The 15,927-nt window shown below is 55.5% G+C and overlaps 1 protein-coding gene across 1 annotated transcript in view; it reads right to left on the reverse strand.

The window, feature by feature from the left end:
- PHACTR3 (phosphatase and actin regulator 3) overlaps positions 1–15,927 on the reverse strand; it is a 210,097-nt gene that overhangs the window by 33,080 nt on the left and 161,090 nt on the right. The window contains exon 8 of the mRNA XM_047068611.1: positions 5,453–5,606. Within this exon, the coding sequence (XP_046924567.1) occupies positions 5,453–5,606 (154 nt within the window). The remainder of the gene's footprint in view (positions 1–5,452; positions 5,607–15,927) is intronic.

A 15,927-nucleotide genomic window follows, 5' to 3' on the forward strand; every position in this document is an offset into this window, starting at 1 on the left:
TATTTTTCCTTTAGATCAACTCACGTAACACTCTGTTTTGAAAGAGAACCTGGTCTGTTTATTACATAGAAAACCATTATCATTTGGCAGAACTAGAAGGCAGGTGCAAAAATTGTACAATAAGTGACTCTATTCTTGCTGTCGGTTAAGCACTGACTTCGGCTCAGGTCACGATCTCGCGGTGTGTGAGTTCGAGCCCCGTGTCGGGCTCTGCGCTGACAGCTCGGAGCCTGGAGCCTGCTTCGGATTCTGTGTCTCCCCCTTTCTCTCTGTCTCTCTCTCAAAAAAATAAACATTTTTTTAAAAAAAGTAAGTTTATTCTGTACCTCTGGGTAGGGAGGGATTTTTTAAACATGACACAAACAGCATGAACCATAAAGTGTATCGGAGGTCGGCAAACTCTGTCCCACGGGCCGCTATCTACATTTGTAAATACAGTTTTCTCGGCACAACGCCACACGCACTCATTCCACATGGGCCAAGCCCACATTAGTGCTACAGTAGCAGAGTCGTGTTGTTGCAACAGACACTGTAGGGTCCACAAAGCGGGAAGCATTGACTTGCTGGCCCCTGACAGAAAAGCCCGCTGACGCCTAAAGAGTACGATTGGTAATCCAACGACCTTAAAGTGAAATACTTCTGCACACAGGAAAGTATGACCTAAATGAAAACACGAGCCCCAGAGAACGGCTGTGTAACTCACCAAACTGAGGAAGGAGTCGAAGCCACAATTTCCAAAGCAAACTCCTAAAATCATTAACACAAAGAAACCTGCCGGTGAAGTTCATGAGAAGAAGAAACAACCAAGGAGCCAATAAACACTGAAAACATGTTCAATCTCACCAGAAATAAGAGAAACAGAAGACCAACCCTCACGCAAGCGCACATCCCATTGAGGAAACCAGCAGCTACGCAAGCCAAGCTTGATTAATGAGCATATTCCCTCGGCCACGGTGATCGGTTCAGCGATGAGCATGTGATCTAAACGTGTCCAGGGAGCGCCTTCCATCCCTTTGGTCAAGGTGATCGCTGCAGGAATGGGCTCCCATACAGAGGTAAGCCTGGAGCTTCCCGGACCAGGACGTGGAGCAAAATAGCCAGAGAATGAAGCCACACGGAGCACAGCCAAGTCAAGAAACAGAAGTAGACCAACTCTTATCAGTGCCGTAGGAGCACCTGGATCCAGCCATGCCTGCAGCATACTCAGGTACGGTAAGCCCCACAGGGCAGAGAGTACCTCCGTCTTGTCGTGTCTGGCACGTCACAGCTATTCGGCAAATACCTGCTGAGTGCATGACTGCGTGAATGTGGCCGGTGCGCCAACGGAAAGGGGAAGTCCGCAAAGACGTGGTGGAGAGAGGGTCAAGACAGGCCATTCCAGGGGCACCTGGGTGGCTCAGCCGGTTAGGCAGCCAACTCTTCATTTCGGCCCAGGTGATGATCTCACGGTTTGTGAGATCGAGTGCGACGTTGGACTCCGCGTTGACGGCTTGGAGCCTGTCTGGGATTCTCTCTCTTCCCCTCTCTCTGCCCCTCCTTTGCCCCCACCTTCTCCTCTCAAAATAAATACATACACTGGGGGGGGGGGGGAGATCATTCCAGCACACCTGCAGGAGACTTTATTCAGGACGCACACCCCCCTCCCTGTGGCTTCTCATTTGAGGCTCAGAACCACCCCCACCGCACCCCCCACCCAGGTGAAGAGTTAGGAAATCTCTTCTCCTTTACTTAAAAAAGAAAAAACACGTAACGAGAACACGGGACTCAAGGCTATCACTGATGAGGCTGAGGCCAGGGTGAGTGAAAGGAAACTGAAGGTCGTCAGGCACTCAGGGGGCCACAGACCGAGAAGCCCCCTCAACGGTGCCTGCCGTTCGGGAAGCACAGACTCTCCCATTCACGTGAAACGCTGGAGCCAGACGTCCGCGGCGGCCTGGGGTCAGTCAGTGCTGGGACTGTAGCCCCGGCGCCCGGGAGCCGGACCCCGGCCCCCAGCAGCCTGCGGCCCCACTGCGGGGCCGGGAGCCCGGCCCACAGGCACAGGCAGTCGGGGCTCCGCTGAGGCAACGGCCATCAAAGTCCCCGGGTGGTGGCACCAAGTCCCCAAATCATCCCAGGACGTGGAGACTGTCCCCACTGCCTCCCTGGCCCACGGTCTGACATTTTTTTCCACTGTACCAGCAGCTCCCCAGAGGGGTACAAGAACCTCCCTGCCTGCCGTGGGTGAGGTCTGGACACCCCACGGCCCGCCCACGGCACCTGCAGCACAGCTGAGGCCAGGCGTGGCGACACCCCACGTGGCCGTGGACGTGGCTGTGCCCGTGCCCTCAGGTTCCCCTCACTCAGGAGGCCTCTGGCACAGCACGGTGACTACAGCCGCGACCCCGAAAGGGGCCTTGTGACACCCAGGAGGAAAGGCCTCGGGGCCCCACAGCCGGGCCCACGCTGCACCTCGGACAACCGCTCACACCCGACACCTGCCATCTCTCTCGGAAATGCTGGTCCAGACCCCTCTCCTCAGGGGGCCTCTGGGACACCCCCCGGCAGCAGGGGCAGACCTTGGTCTGGGGCCCTGTGTCCACACGGGTCCCCTCCGCCGGTCCAGGCCTCCTCCCCGTCTGTGATAGCTCGACCCCTCCCTGAGGGGTTCATGCATTTGCTTCCTAGGCTTCCCTCCCCGCTCCCTCCCGCACATGTTCCTCCGGCATCTGCCCCACACCAAGCAGGGGGACCAAGCACGGGGGCGAGGGGAGGGGGGTGGTTCAGCCACACAGAAAGAGGTCTGAGGCCGTGGCTCTGCAGGAAGGCGGGAGCTGACAGGAGTGATCTCCGCTGCCCAGGGCCCCTCACACGAGTAAATTAAGTCTTTGACGCGTGACCCAGATGCAACGATAAGGGCTCGAGGGGCATCACAGCCTCATTCAATCCGCTAATACAGGCTCACACTGGTGGCTTGCCTCAGCCCACCCATACCAGGCAACTTGTTAGACTGTTCCGGTCTCAGGTCTGGATGGGGCTCACCAATCTGTATTTTTTTTAAATTTTTTTTCATGTTGATTTATTTTTGACGGAGAGAGAGAGACAGCGTGCGAGCAGGGAAGGGGCAGAGAGAGAGGGAGACACAGAATCCGAACAGGCTCCAGGCTCCGAGCCATCGGCACAGAGCCCGACGCAGGCCTGGAACCCAAAGACCGGGAGATCGTGACCCGAGCCGAAGTCAGACGCTCAACCGACTGAGCCCCCCAGGCGCCCCATCAATCTGTATTTTAAGAAGCTTCCCCGTGGGGTTCCTGAGCCCCAAGTAGCCACCAGACACCTTGACGGCGGTCTGTGTCACAGGCACCGTTGGCCACAAGGCTTAGAGATGACGCAGGAAGTGGCCCCAGCTCGCAGAGGTCAGCAGCCCAACCTGCCGAGGGGGCAGGTGCTGTGTAACACGCCTTCCTTACGGGATCTCCCAGAAACAGACAATGACCTTGGAAGGTCAGCATCCCACCTTAAAGATGAGAAAATAAGACCCGGACAGGGGTAAGGTCACCCCGGACATCAGTGCAGAGTGGAATTTGAACCCAGGTCTGTGTGTGTGACTCCAAGTGTCTAGGACCCCAGCTTGGGGCTCCTGTGCCCTGCTGAGCCGGTCCCTCCTCTGCCATGGGCCTGGCAGCTGTTATCACCCCCATTTTACAGGTGAGAAAACCGAGGCACAGAGAATCCTAGCACCTGGGGTCTGCACATTCCCCGCCCTCCCCCCCGACAACATTCAGTGAGGGATTTCAGCGGAAGATGGGCCCACCGGGGCCCATGCTCCCTGGTGCAGAGCGGAACAAGGGCTGAGCCACCCAAAGAGCCCCGTGCCTCAGGCAGAGGAAAGACCCCCGGAAGAAGAAGTCCAAGTTGACCTTCAGATCAGCGCTTCTTGACCGGGACGATTCTGTCCCCCAGGGGACACTCAATGTCTCGAGGCATTTCTGGTTGTCACAGTTGGGTGGGTGGGAGCAAGATAGGAGTAACCCCTCCCCCCCACGGGGCGGAAGCCAGTGTTGCTGCTAAACGTCCTAGCCTGCCCAGGACACCCCACCACAAACTCACCCGGCCCCAAATGTCAAGGCTACTGAGGCTGGAAGACGCTGAGGGTGGCCCACAGACCAGCAGCACTGGCGTCCCCTGGCTTGTCTAAACACAGAGCCCCAGGACCGCTGCAGACCTGCTTCATCGGAACCTGTATGTTCCCATGGTCCCTGCAGGTGACCTGGGTGCAGGGGTCAGTGAGAAGCGCCAGTCAAGGGCAAATCGAGGGTGAGGCACGGGGACAGCTGGTCCGCCATCGGATGCCATCCCTTCCTGCTCTGCAGGACCAGCTTCTGAGGGTTAAAGGGGGAACGGGTAGGCTGAGGGAGTCCGGGACCCTGTCCCTCCAAGCCCAGCCCCGCCCAGGCCATACTCCAGAAGGTGCAGCAGGGAGGTCAGGGAGATGGCAACAGGTGTGTGCCCGAGCCCCATTAATACGTCCTTTCTGACACCCGCACCCAATCCTGGGGCTACGATCCAGAAGGCTCGAAGGGCCTGATTCCCACCAAAGCCCCGTGGTTCATGTTCAGCTGCTCTGGGCCAGCTTCGTGGCAGGGGCCGCCGGTGAGAGTGGGACTGCCCCGTGTGCTCTGGCCCCCGGTTTTTGGGGAGCAACCTAGAAAGTCCTCCAATGCTGGGCCCACCACGCGGCCACAGCCCGTCCCCCTACTGGTAACAAAGCATCCTGTCCCACGGCACATCCCTGGACCCCGGCAGATCCCAGCCACAAAGACCCACAGCTCCACGCTGTCCGGGCCCATCACACAGCCAACCCTAGTGACCGCCCTAGGGGATGCCTGGGGGCTGTAAAGCAGAGGGCGCTCACTCGTGGCTCTGGGTCACAGCCAGACAGCAGATGGGCTCAACTTGGTGCACGTACTGTCCCCCCAATAGATTCCAGCTTTCCTTGAAAAACTTAGGCGATCTGGCAACACGGGATGCACATTCCTGAAGGAAGGCGGCCTGGTGGAGGCGAAAACAGAGCCTCTCCCCCAGGTCCGGGACGCCCACAAGGCGTGTCCTGCCCACGCTGTCACAGCCCCTCCCAGCCGTGGCCCCTTCACTCCTTCAGGGGGCTCGCTTGCCCTCTACAGACCGGTGCTCTCTGCTGGGGGCGATGTGCCCCCCCCCCCCACGGGCAGGTGGAGATGTGCGGGGACAGTTCTGACTGTCACAGGAGGATGTCAGGCGTGAAGACAAGGACGGCCCCCAGGACAAAGGACTGTCCGGTCCCCAGCGTGGACGGTGGCGAGGCGAGAAGTCGCGGTCAGAGCCCCGTCTGGGAGCCCTGAGACGGCGCAGGGCAGGGAAGACAGGGCCTCAGCGGGGTGCGGGCTGCGAGGGGGGCCCCCGCCTCTGCCTGAGGCGACAAGCCACTACTTACTTGGAGAGTTTCATCTCAATCTGCTGCCGGATTTCCTGTCTCTCTTCGTCAGTCCTCCTGGGGAAAATGTTCCGGTCTTCCAATTCCTGCTTGCTGGGCCGATTCCGTAGCTTCACCGCCAAGAGCTCCTTCTTGCATTTTCTCGGCAGTGTTCCTGAGAGCCGCCGGAGGGACGGGAGGGAAGGGACAAGGACACAGGTATTAGTCGGGTGCTGGCTTGCCGACCTAGCCGACCCCTGCTGCTCGAAGGAATCTGCACCAGGGCAACGGGGATGTGTCTGTCAGCTTGTGGCGCCTTCGGACGGGCAGGGGGGCGATACCGGGAGAGAGTGATGTCACCGCCTGTGGGTCATGCGTTCCACGGGTGGGCGATCGATCACAGAGGACCTCCAGGGGCAGTCCTGCTTGACACCTGTTCCCCCAGGGTGACTATGAAGGGCACTCAGTCTTCCTTCTGAGTCTGGGCCATAACCTACAGTTACTTCCCATGGCGGTCCCCTCCCCTCCCCTTTCCCCTCAGGGTCCACTCTCCCCGCTTCCCCAGTCCCGAGAGCAGCCCACCCCGGGGCCGTCAGAGCAGGTCTGCCCCCCACAGGCCACCCGGCTCTGCTGGACCGTCCACAGCCGGCCCTGTCCCCACAGCCAGCCTCCGTCCTTCTCAAAGGGGCCCGCGGGGACTCCAATCACCACGACACCACACCGTGAACTCCCCCCGGATCTGAGCTCTTCCCCGTCCGTCAATTTATCGTCTCCTTCACCAGACTTTGAGGTCAACAGCAGTGTGCCCTCCGCGGGCCCCGGAACAGCGCTGATGCAGCATGTCACCGGCGAACACGGAGCGAAGGAAAGGGTGGGCTGACTCCGGGTCCCCAGGCTGAGGCTGAGCTTTGTTTCCACACACGCCCGGGATCAGCCAACATCCGGGTGCGAGTGAGATCTTAGAGGATGGGATGTCTAAATTAAGAGAGGTGGGCTTGGCCGTGTTCACGGGCAGAGAAGGATGGTATGCTAGGAAACGGTGACGTGCGGAGTCGGTGAGTTTCTGAATGAGACACCCCCCTGCCCCCCGCCCCTGGCAGGTAACTGCAGGTGGCAGTCCTGCAGCTTTACCAGGACATGGATTTCAGTCCGGGGGTTCAGACCATCCCCCAACACCCCCTGGGTGGAGGCAAAGAAAAATGGCTCCCCGAGAAAGCCGACGCCTAGCGTCGAAGACGGGGGTACAAAGCCAGAAATGAGTCTCAGAACGTGACATTTCACAGAAGTTGGGGACAAAGTAAGACACAAAAATTGGGGGCTCCGCTGAGGTTTGAATTTCTAATATGAGCTTGTTTGCTCTGCTTTATAGAGAAAGAGGAACATAATGACTCCCCAAACCATTCCAGCGAGGGCTCTAGCCTGAATTTGTTTTAATAGCTTTATAAATGGCTAGAGTCCTACATTTATAGGGTCACAAAGAGCCTGAAGGAGTCACGTGCATTTTTCGGTTAGTCTTTACTGTGTGTTCTGGGGGCAACTGACAGCTTTGGTGGCATTCACGAATTAAGGGCATCGCAAAGGTCTCGGGACAAATCCTTCATGAATGTCAAGGGTCTAATATGCGGCAAGAAGGGATTGCCATTTTCAGAGACCCAGAGTATGCTCAACTATGAAACCACACTGAGTGTGGTTTAATCTTTTAAGCTTTTGATAACGAAAGTCTTTTTAAGCCCACGGCAAATGTCTTGGGCTTATTACAAACTTTAATCGTATTTGTTCTTAACTGAGAAAAAGAACCTTCGTCAGAGGTTTCCAGATGGAAATGAGAATTCGCTCCACATAAAGTCCCGGTGCCAGGAACAAGCAAGCCGTTCTCCCAGCCTCTCTGGGCACGGCACGGGCACACAGTAGGGCCATGACGAAAACTTAGAGCCTGGTATCAGGTCTTCTCTAGCGTGTCAGGAGGTTACTAGGTTTTGTTACTGAGAAGTCAACAAAGGAAATTTCCAAATAGCTTACAAATGAGGCTTTCCACGAATCCGGCCAGCACTCCCACCCAACCTTCAATTGAGTCAATTTGGATTTTTTGTTGATGTTTTAATGCTCCTTTATTTATTTACTTTTAGTATTTTTTTATTATTTATTTTGCAAAAGATATGGAGAGCAAGTGGGAGAAGGGCAAAGAGAGAAGGAGACAGAATCCCAAGCAGGCTCCGAGCTGTCAGCACAGAGCCCGATACGGGGCTTGAACCCACAAACTGTGAGACCATGACCTGAGCCAAAGTCGGACGCTTAACCAACTGGGCCACCCAGGCGCCTCTAATGTTTATTTATTTTGAGAGAGAGACAAAGACACAAAGAACACAAGAAGGGGAGGGGCGAAGAGAGAGGAAGAGAGAGAATCCCAAGCAGGCTCCACCCTGTCAGCGCAGAGCCCCACGTGGGGCTCGATCCCACCAACCATGAGATCGTGACCTGAGGTGAAATCAAGAATCAGGCACTCAACTGACTGGGCCACCCAGGCGCCCCCAGAATCACTCTGAACGAGCACACATCCCAGAGCGGTCTGACTCGGAGAAGATATGAGGCTGAGGATCTGAGGTCGGGAAACCTTTCTGTCCCGACCGTGGGAGGCAAGCAGTCCTCCCTCCCCAGATGCCCCCAGACGCACCGGTTTCCCTGTTTTGACACAGAAAAGTGGGACAAGCACAGAAAACCAGATACAAGGGTGCTCGTCCAGCGTCATTTATGAAAGCAAGAAATTAAATAAACCAAGATACCCAGGATGACACCTGTCAGGTGATGGCACATCGTATGTAACATGAGCCTCTGCAGACCCATCGACAATGGTGGCCTGTAGGTCACTGAGTGCCAGAAAGACATTCACGGGATGCTGCTGACGACAGCAGGGTGTATGGATATGTGTGTGCCATCCCCAGAAACATGTCTGTAGATGTGTAGGTGCCGAAATTTTAAGTACATATGACATTATAATTGGCCTAGGGAGGTCAAGAATTCATCATTTTCTGTACTAATTTTGCTTTTTGGTATTGTGTTTTTTTATCATAATTTCCTTAAATGAAAATGAACAATTATTTAAAGAGAAAGAACACTGTTGAGCAACATCAGGAAAGATGGTAGAGAAACTGTCTCCTCCATAAAAGCAACAACTGGAAAAAATGGTCAGGGTCACCTTTTCCAGAACTCTGTACACAACCCACGGCCGCACCCACACAGGGCAAGTTCATCCAAGAGGAGGAGGCTGAGTCTCTGTGAGAGGGTCTCACTCGGTCTACGGTAACACGCTCCTCCCCCCCAGCCCTGCGGTGGTCTTGAACTCTGAGAGTGTGCAGATCTCGGCGGAGACCAGCCGCCTGGCGGTCAGCGGAGGGAAAACACTCGTTTCCTCGCTCCCGGAGAACTGCCACCATCTGACTTGTCTGCTGGCTCCCCCGAAGTCCCCACGGGCAAGGCTGGCTTCTGGATGTGGTCAGAGCTCACCTGCCACAAAATGTCTTTTCCCTGGGTGCATCTGTGGGAACCAACACTGTCTTTCCAAGGGCAAGACTCTCATCTACCTTCAGACCGGTCCCGCCTAACACCCTATGGAGTTCTTTATTGGCAAAAGCTAATAAAAAAAAAAAAAAATCAACGTAGAAGCCAAAAACTTAAGTAAATTAGAAGTCTGATGGTACCAGATCTAGTTCGACTCCGGTGAACGTTGGGGGTGCCTTTCCAATGTGCAGCAGACAGGCGGGGCAGAGGAGGTAGGGTGGGGTGATGCTGCCTGTCCCCTGGTGCCACAGTGGCCGGGACAGCACTGGGTGGCACTGCGAGGGTCCCGGCTCAGCAGGCAGGGGGCAGCCTTGCACGCACCTGCTCATGGGCACACCAGCAGGTATGGAACTGCCAATGTGCCCCAGGCCCCTGTCTCATCAGCTCCCATTACCTACCCCAGTGGGGCAGAGGGTGCCTTTGGAGACCCAGAGGTGGTCGGCACTCCCTTCTTTGTGAAAGGCTCCCTTCCCTTTCCCCATAAGCCACCACTCCGGTCGGCTGTCCTCCCACCTTGATGGCCACGCCTCAGTCTCCTTTGCTGGCTCCTTGATGTCTCCCCACCTCTACATGTCCGTGTGTCCCAGGACCCTCTGTCCACACCTGCTCCCCACATGACCTCTGTCCCATGAGACACTAAGGCCCGACTGCTAACGGCTCGGGATTTCCATACGTGGTCTCACCTCCTCTCCTGTACTCCAGGCTTGCCTTCCAGGCTTCCTTCAGGACGTCCCCCGCCCTCCTCCCCCAGTCCCTATCAGGCACCTCAAACTTCGGCTCAGGTCATGAGCTCATGGTTTGTGAGTTCAAGCCCCATGTCAGGCTCTGCACTGACAGTGAGGAGCCTGCTTGGGATTTCTCTCTCTCTCTCTCTCTCTCTCTCTCTCTCTCTTTCTGCCCCTCCCTTGCTTGCTCTCTCTCTCACTCTCAAAATAAATAAAGTTAAAAAAACAATTTAAACCTAAGAGTTGCATTCAGCACAAATAGTCTGAATACCCTCCTGGAAGGCAAAAACTCTCAGATGGATAACGAAGCAAGACCCAACTCTATGCTGCCCACAAAACACATACTTTGACTATAAAGACACAAACAGATACGAGGGGAAAGACGCACAGCTCTGAACCCATCGAAGGAAAGCCAAAGGCACTCGTGAACATCACGCAAGGTAGATTTCTGAGCCAAGAACCTTCTCAGGGATCAAGGGCGATCTCAGAGTGATAAAGGGACGGCTTCATCCGGAGGACGGATCAGTGCTAAAGATTTGTGAACCTGTTGAGAGGTTCAAAAGCGAAACGCAACACCTGACAGACTGAGAGCAGAAACAGAGAAACCTCAAGGCGCTGTTGAAGATCTCAAGACCTCTCCTGAGGAAGTGATAGAACAAGGAAGGCGAAGTGGAAGACACGAGAGCCACTAACCGGCCACGGGACCTGCTTGACATTTAGAAAAACCCTGCCCAGGACAAACGCTCTCTTCCCACGTGTGCGCACGGCGGCTTCCAGAAAACCACACACACACTTAGAGGCAGGTCCTCATACGTGTGAAAGTGCTCCCTCCAGTCGCAGAAAACACAGTCTCTGATTAGAGTGAAATAAAACTGGGAATTGGTGACAAAAAGCTCTCTAGAAAAGTATCCCCATCTTTGGAAACTAAATAAAAAAAAATCTTCTGACTAACCCATAGTCCCAAGAAGAAATCAAAAGGGAAATTAGAAAGTATTGTGAAGCAAATAAAAAATACAATATATCAAAATGGTGTTGGGGGAGATTTTACATCATTGAATACCTATCTCCAAAAAGAAGAAAGCCTTCAAATCAGTGCCCTCATGTTCCATCTTAAGACACTAGAGAGAGACGAGCAAATTAAACCCAAAGAAGCAGAAGGAATAATAAAGCTCAGAGCAGAAAGCAGTGAAAACTGGGGGCGCCTGGGTGGCCCAGTCGGTTAAGTGTCCGACTTCGGCCCAGGTCATGATCTCACAGTTCATGGGTTCAAGCCCCGCATCGGGCTCTGTGCTGACAGCTCAGAGCCTGGAGCCTGCTTCGGATTCTGTGTCTCCCTCTCTCTCTGCCCCTAACCCACTCACACTCTGTCTTTCTCTCCTTCAAAAATAAACATTAAAAAAAAAAAAAAAGAAAAAAAGCAGTGAAAACTGAAAATACAAACACGATGAAGGAAATCCTTGAAACCAAAAGCTGGTTCTTTGAGAGGAGCAACAGAATTGATAGAACTTTAGCCAAACTGATTGGGGGCGGGGGGGGGGGGGAGAGAAAGAGGGAGACAAAGAAATTACCAACATCAGGAAGACAAGCGGGCTCTCCATCTGATTCTATACCATCTACCAAGGCTCACAAGAAAAAAAAAATACAAAACCGGAATAGACTTTTATCTATTAAATAAATAAAATTTGTAGTTAAAACGCTTCCCCCCTCCCGCCAGACAAAAACACCTGCAGGCCCAGAGGCATACATTGACAATGAAGCATGCAGTAAGTAATCCAATTCTGCATAAGTTATTTCAGGAAGTTGAAAGACGGAGGAGGGGGGGGGACTTCATGAAACTAGAATTCACAGTGATGTTAAAACCAGAAAAGATATTTGAATCAAAGAAAAATGAAAGGCTGACAACCCCACGAACATGGGTGTAAAATTATAAACAATTTTTGCGAATCAAATCCGAGGATTTGTAAAAATGACAACAATACCATGACTGACAGGGGTGCAAAAGGCGGCTTAACATTTGGAAAGCAATCCAGATAATTCACGACATCGACACACTTAGAGAAAACCCATCCGATGACCTCAGGGGACCACCCTGCACCTACAGGGAGCTTGCCCCGACTGTCGGAGCCGGAGCGGGCCCACCAGGCCCCAGCCACCCACGGGGGGAGGCACCAGAGGGACCACGAGGCTCACAGACACAGGAGCTGTCCCAGGTCACAGCGGAGAGCAGAGAGCCAGCCGGCTGCCTTCTGGCTCCCACAAGTCTGTTCCCCCAGCTCCAAAAAGAACAGTACCTGCAGACAGCTTAAGCCTAAAGCAGCGGTAGGGAGGGAGAAGACGCCCTTTCCGCCCACGTCTCCCCTCCAGAAGAAACCACTACTATGTTCTAGGAGCCTTACTTCCACGCCTACTTCTCTACAACCAACCACTTACTCCGACTTCGCTCCTCCGTCTTACAGCAGTGGAATCACACCGCACCTGCCTCGCTCACACATTGGGCTCCGGTTCCAGATCAGGGTGATTCAGTCCGGCTCCTGGCCTTTGAGGGCCACCAACTATCCCAGAGAGCGACGGTCGCGTAACCCCCCGGAACGGACACACAGGTGTTCCTTTCGGTCCTCTGGCCACAGCTGCAGGGACTGTCCTCCCTCTGTCCCCCCAGCACAGGGGTCAACGCTCCCATCCCCCCAGTCCCTGGGAGGGGGATTCCTGAGCCAAAGTGGGGCTGATTGTATCTCTGACAGGTTTTCGTCCCCCCACCCGCCCTGCTTGCCTGGCCTGCTGCTGCCACCAGAGCCACCGTCTCCGTGCCTTCCTGGGAAGGACGACGACACATAAATGGGGCCTGGATACATACGAACATATGGCTGAGAGGCTCCGCGGCGACAGACAGACAAGCCAGCCATGAGAAAGCTTTTTCTCAATCAGTCCCACGTTGGAACTGATCCTAAGGCTGTAATTACGGGGATGCACAAGTCTGAGCTCCGAGGATGCACCGCCTCCTGCCGCTAATGCAGCCGCTTCCCAGCCGGAACCGGCCATCCTGGAGCCCGCCGGGCTCGGCCCGCAGGAGCTCGCATGCGGGAAGGGTTGGCATTTGAGTGGCAGGGGGCGGAAAAGGGGGAGCAAGGAGGGCTGGGTGCCAGGAGAGAAACGAGGATGCCAGGGGTCCCCCGCCCGCCCCAGGTCCTGGTTCACGAGCCCCTGCGTGAGAACGGCCCCCCAGCCTGTCTCGCACGAGAAGCTGACACTGTGGGGCCCTTTTCAATTGGGTGCGAAATTTCCATTTCAGCCACTGTCTTTTCTGTCTACAATTTGCATTCAGCTCCCTTATAGTTTCTGCTTCTCTGCTACGATTCTCCATCTGTCCCTCCATCTTGTCCTTCAAGACCCTGAACACACTTCTAGCAGCTGCGAATCTATTTTGGTTTTGAACGTGGTCCTTCATGACACGCTCCCTGCTCCTAAGACTCGGTCTCTCTGGACTTTCAAGAGACCATCCGTTGTACTCATCCAGGGCTCTCCGTGGACCGGGCTGGGTCCCCCTGCACCCCCCGACCTCCAGCGTCATGGTTCCATCCTCACTCCCTCAGGTGACCTCTGCCGAGCCTCATGGATCTCTGCCTGCTGGGGAGCACCCCCCCCGCCTTGACCCACTCAATCCCCTTGCAGGTGTCTGAGGACCCCCTTTGCACAGCTCACTCTTTCCTTTTTTTAATTTCTTTTTCTTTTTTTTAATTTTTTATATTTTAAATTTTACATCCAGATTAGTTAGCATCGCTCGCTCTTTTCGAATTCCCTGTCCTACAAATGCCGGCTGCTTTGACAGCCCAGAAGCACCCTCTCCACTCCCCTCATCTCAGTGAAGCCATCTCCCTGCACCTGCACAGGAAGACGCCCGGACGGACAGCCGGACAATCAGTGCGGGGCTCACTCTGCACATCTCCCTTCTTCCAAGGATGACCGCCCTGCTCTGCCTGCCGTTCAGGGCCCCACACAGCGGCCCCCCGCACTGCTCTGTCCGGGCCAGAAGGGTCAGGGCCGGACCCCTTCTAAAAACAACAGCGGTGCCTTAGAAATGCTTCAGTTGGACCCCCAGAGTCTTGGAGTCTCAGACTCACTCCTGCCCATCTCTCCCCCGACCCCATAGCCACGCAGGACACAGCGTGTGGCTCACATCTCCTGACTCAACAGATGACTGTGTTAAGGGGAGACAGGGAAGGGGAGGAGGAACATGCCGCGGCTCGAACATCTAGAAACACGGCCAGGACATCCACAGAGAATGGAGGCCCAGGAGGGCGGGCAGGTTTCCAGGTTGAGGGGACGGCGTTGGCTTCGGTGCGTGTGGAGTCAGGGGGCGGTCAGGGCATCGACGGGGACACGAGCAGAGGACAGACGGACACAGGGGGCTTCAGCGCCACGGAGCCCCGCCGCGTACAGGGAGAGGCTGTGGGGACAGCGTGTGCGGGTGAGCTAGAGAGGGACAGGCAGGGAGCTGGTGGCACATCCACATGTGTGGCGGGGCAGGCACAGGAACCAAGGGAGCAGGGAGGGAGCTGGGCGGGGGATGGGGTCACGCAGAGCCAGTCTGGAGACCGCTGAGCACGGGGACCACACACAGAGGGGGCTGTCTGGGCGCCCCTCTCCTCCCGCCTCGGGGCCGCAGGTTAGGAAGTCCGCCGCTCTCGTCCACGGGGCCCCTGAATTCCTGCCGTGCCTTCCCAGAAGGCATGCGGTGGAGCAGCCTGCCTTCTAGAACTACTTCTTCCTCCTTCTCCTCTGTCCTGTTCAAAAGGAGACGGCACTTCCTAAGATTTCTCAGCCTGATGGGGGAACCCAGAGACCGGCATCCTGGGCTGACGACCTTCCCCAGGAAGAACACGTTTTCCGGTGTGTGCTTCACACGTGAGCTAGTGTTGCAGTTGTGTGGAATCCCGTATTTCCACGTCCCCAGGGCCAAGCCTGGTCTCAGGGAGGAGCACGGGTGCCGGTCACAACGAGGAGCTCGAGGGTGTCCTGCCTTATCTAGCTGTCCACTTCCTGACCCCAGAAACTACGAATACGTGACCCTACCCGGCAAAGCGACTTTGCAGATGTGACAAAGGACCCTTAGATGGGGAGAGAACCCTGGATTAGGCAGCGGCAGCCAATGTAATCAACAGGGTCCTTCTTGGTGGAAGAAGGGGGCAGGAGAGTCAGCATCAGAGCGACGAGACGTGAGAAAGTCACCACTAGCCACTGCTGGCTTTGAAGAGGGAGGCGGGCCCGCAAGACCCGGAACGTGGCAGCATCAGAAGCTGGGAAGGGCAGGGAAGCAGATCTTCCCCTGGTGTCTTTAGGAGACAGAGCCGGCTGACCTTATGATTTTAACCAAGTGAGACCCTCAGGATTGTGAGATAGTAAATTCCTCTTATTCAAAAACATCAATACGGCAATGTGTTACGGCGGCAGGGAGAGGAGACTAACAGGTCCCCAAAACTCTCATCTCTGACCTGTATCCTTTCCATGTCTCTGCAGCTCCATCCTCGTCTGGGCCCCCAAGGGTCTCGGGTTCTCTAACAGTCCAAGCGAGATACCACGTCCTTCTGAGGGAAACTGAGGCTCTAACGTGACCCCTGAGGCCATGCGCGCCGGGGTCTGAGCGGCCAATGACAGCTGAGAGCCCAGGGCCATCCTGCTGCAGTGGACCAGCCCCCGCTGGGGGATGGGGACGAGGGCTGTGGGGGAGGGGCAGGCGAGACAGGGAATCACCTAGAAGCCTTGATCATCACACGGGAAGGATATTCGGACTTCTGAACCAAATGGAGTTTGGGACTTAGACTGCATGATGCTTGGAGACCCGTATGAGGGAACAGAAAGGTCATGTGCCACTTGGGTTTCACCGGAAGGAGGGCATGAAGAGGGAGTGAGGAAAACAAGACCACGTGGCCCCGAGGATCACCCAGGTGCACACGCTCACTTGTGTCCCCCCCAGTGGCACTTGGCTTCGCTCACCACGCATGCAGAAGGTGCTTAATAAATGCTCTTGAGGGACTGTGAGGTCCCTGGTTGATGATGAGCTGGGCAAGACTCCTCCTCTTGTGAGTTCCTAGTGCAGGGGACCCCTCCTCTCCCCTGAATTCTGAGCTAGCGGCCTCCCCCCACCCCCACCCCTACCCCCACTCTGGCCAACCTCTCCTGACTTAGCGCCCCCTGCCCCCCCATCCCAGCACTATGGAC

Source organism: Lynx rufus, unplaced genomic scaffold, assembly GCF_022079265.1.
Source record: "Lynx rufus isolate CCGP_SWC_20201006 ecotype Redwood Valley unplaced genomic scaffold, mLynRuf1.p SCAF_8, whole genome shotgun sequence".
NCBI classification, from domain to species: domain Eukaryota; kingdom Metazoa; phylum Chordata; class Mammalia; order Carnivora; family Felidae; genus Lynx; species Lynx rufus.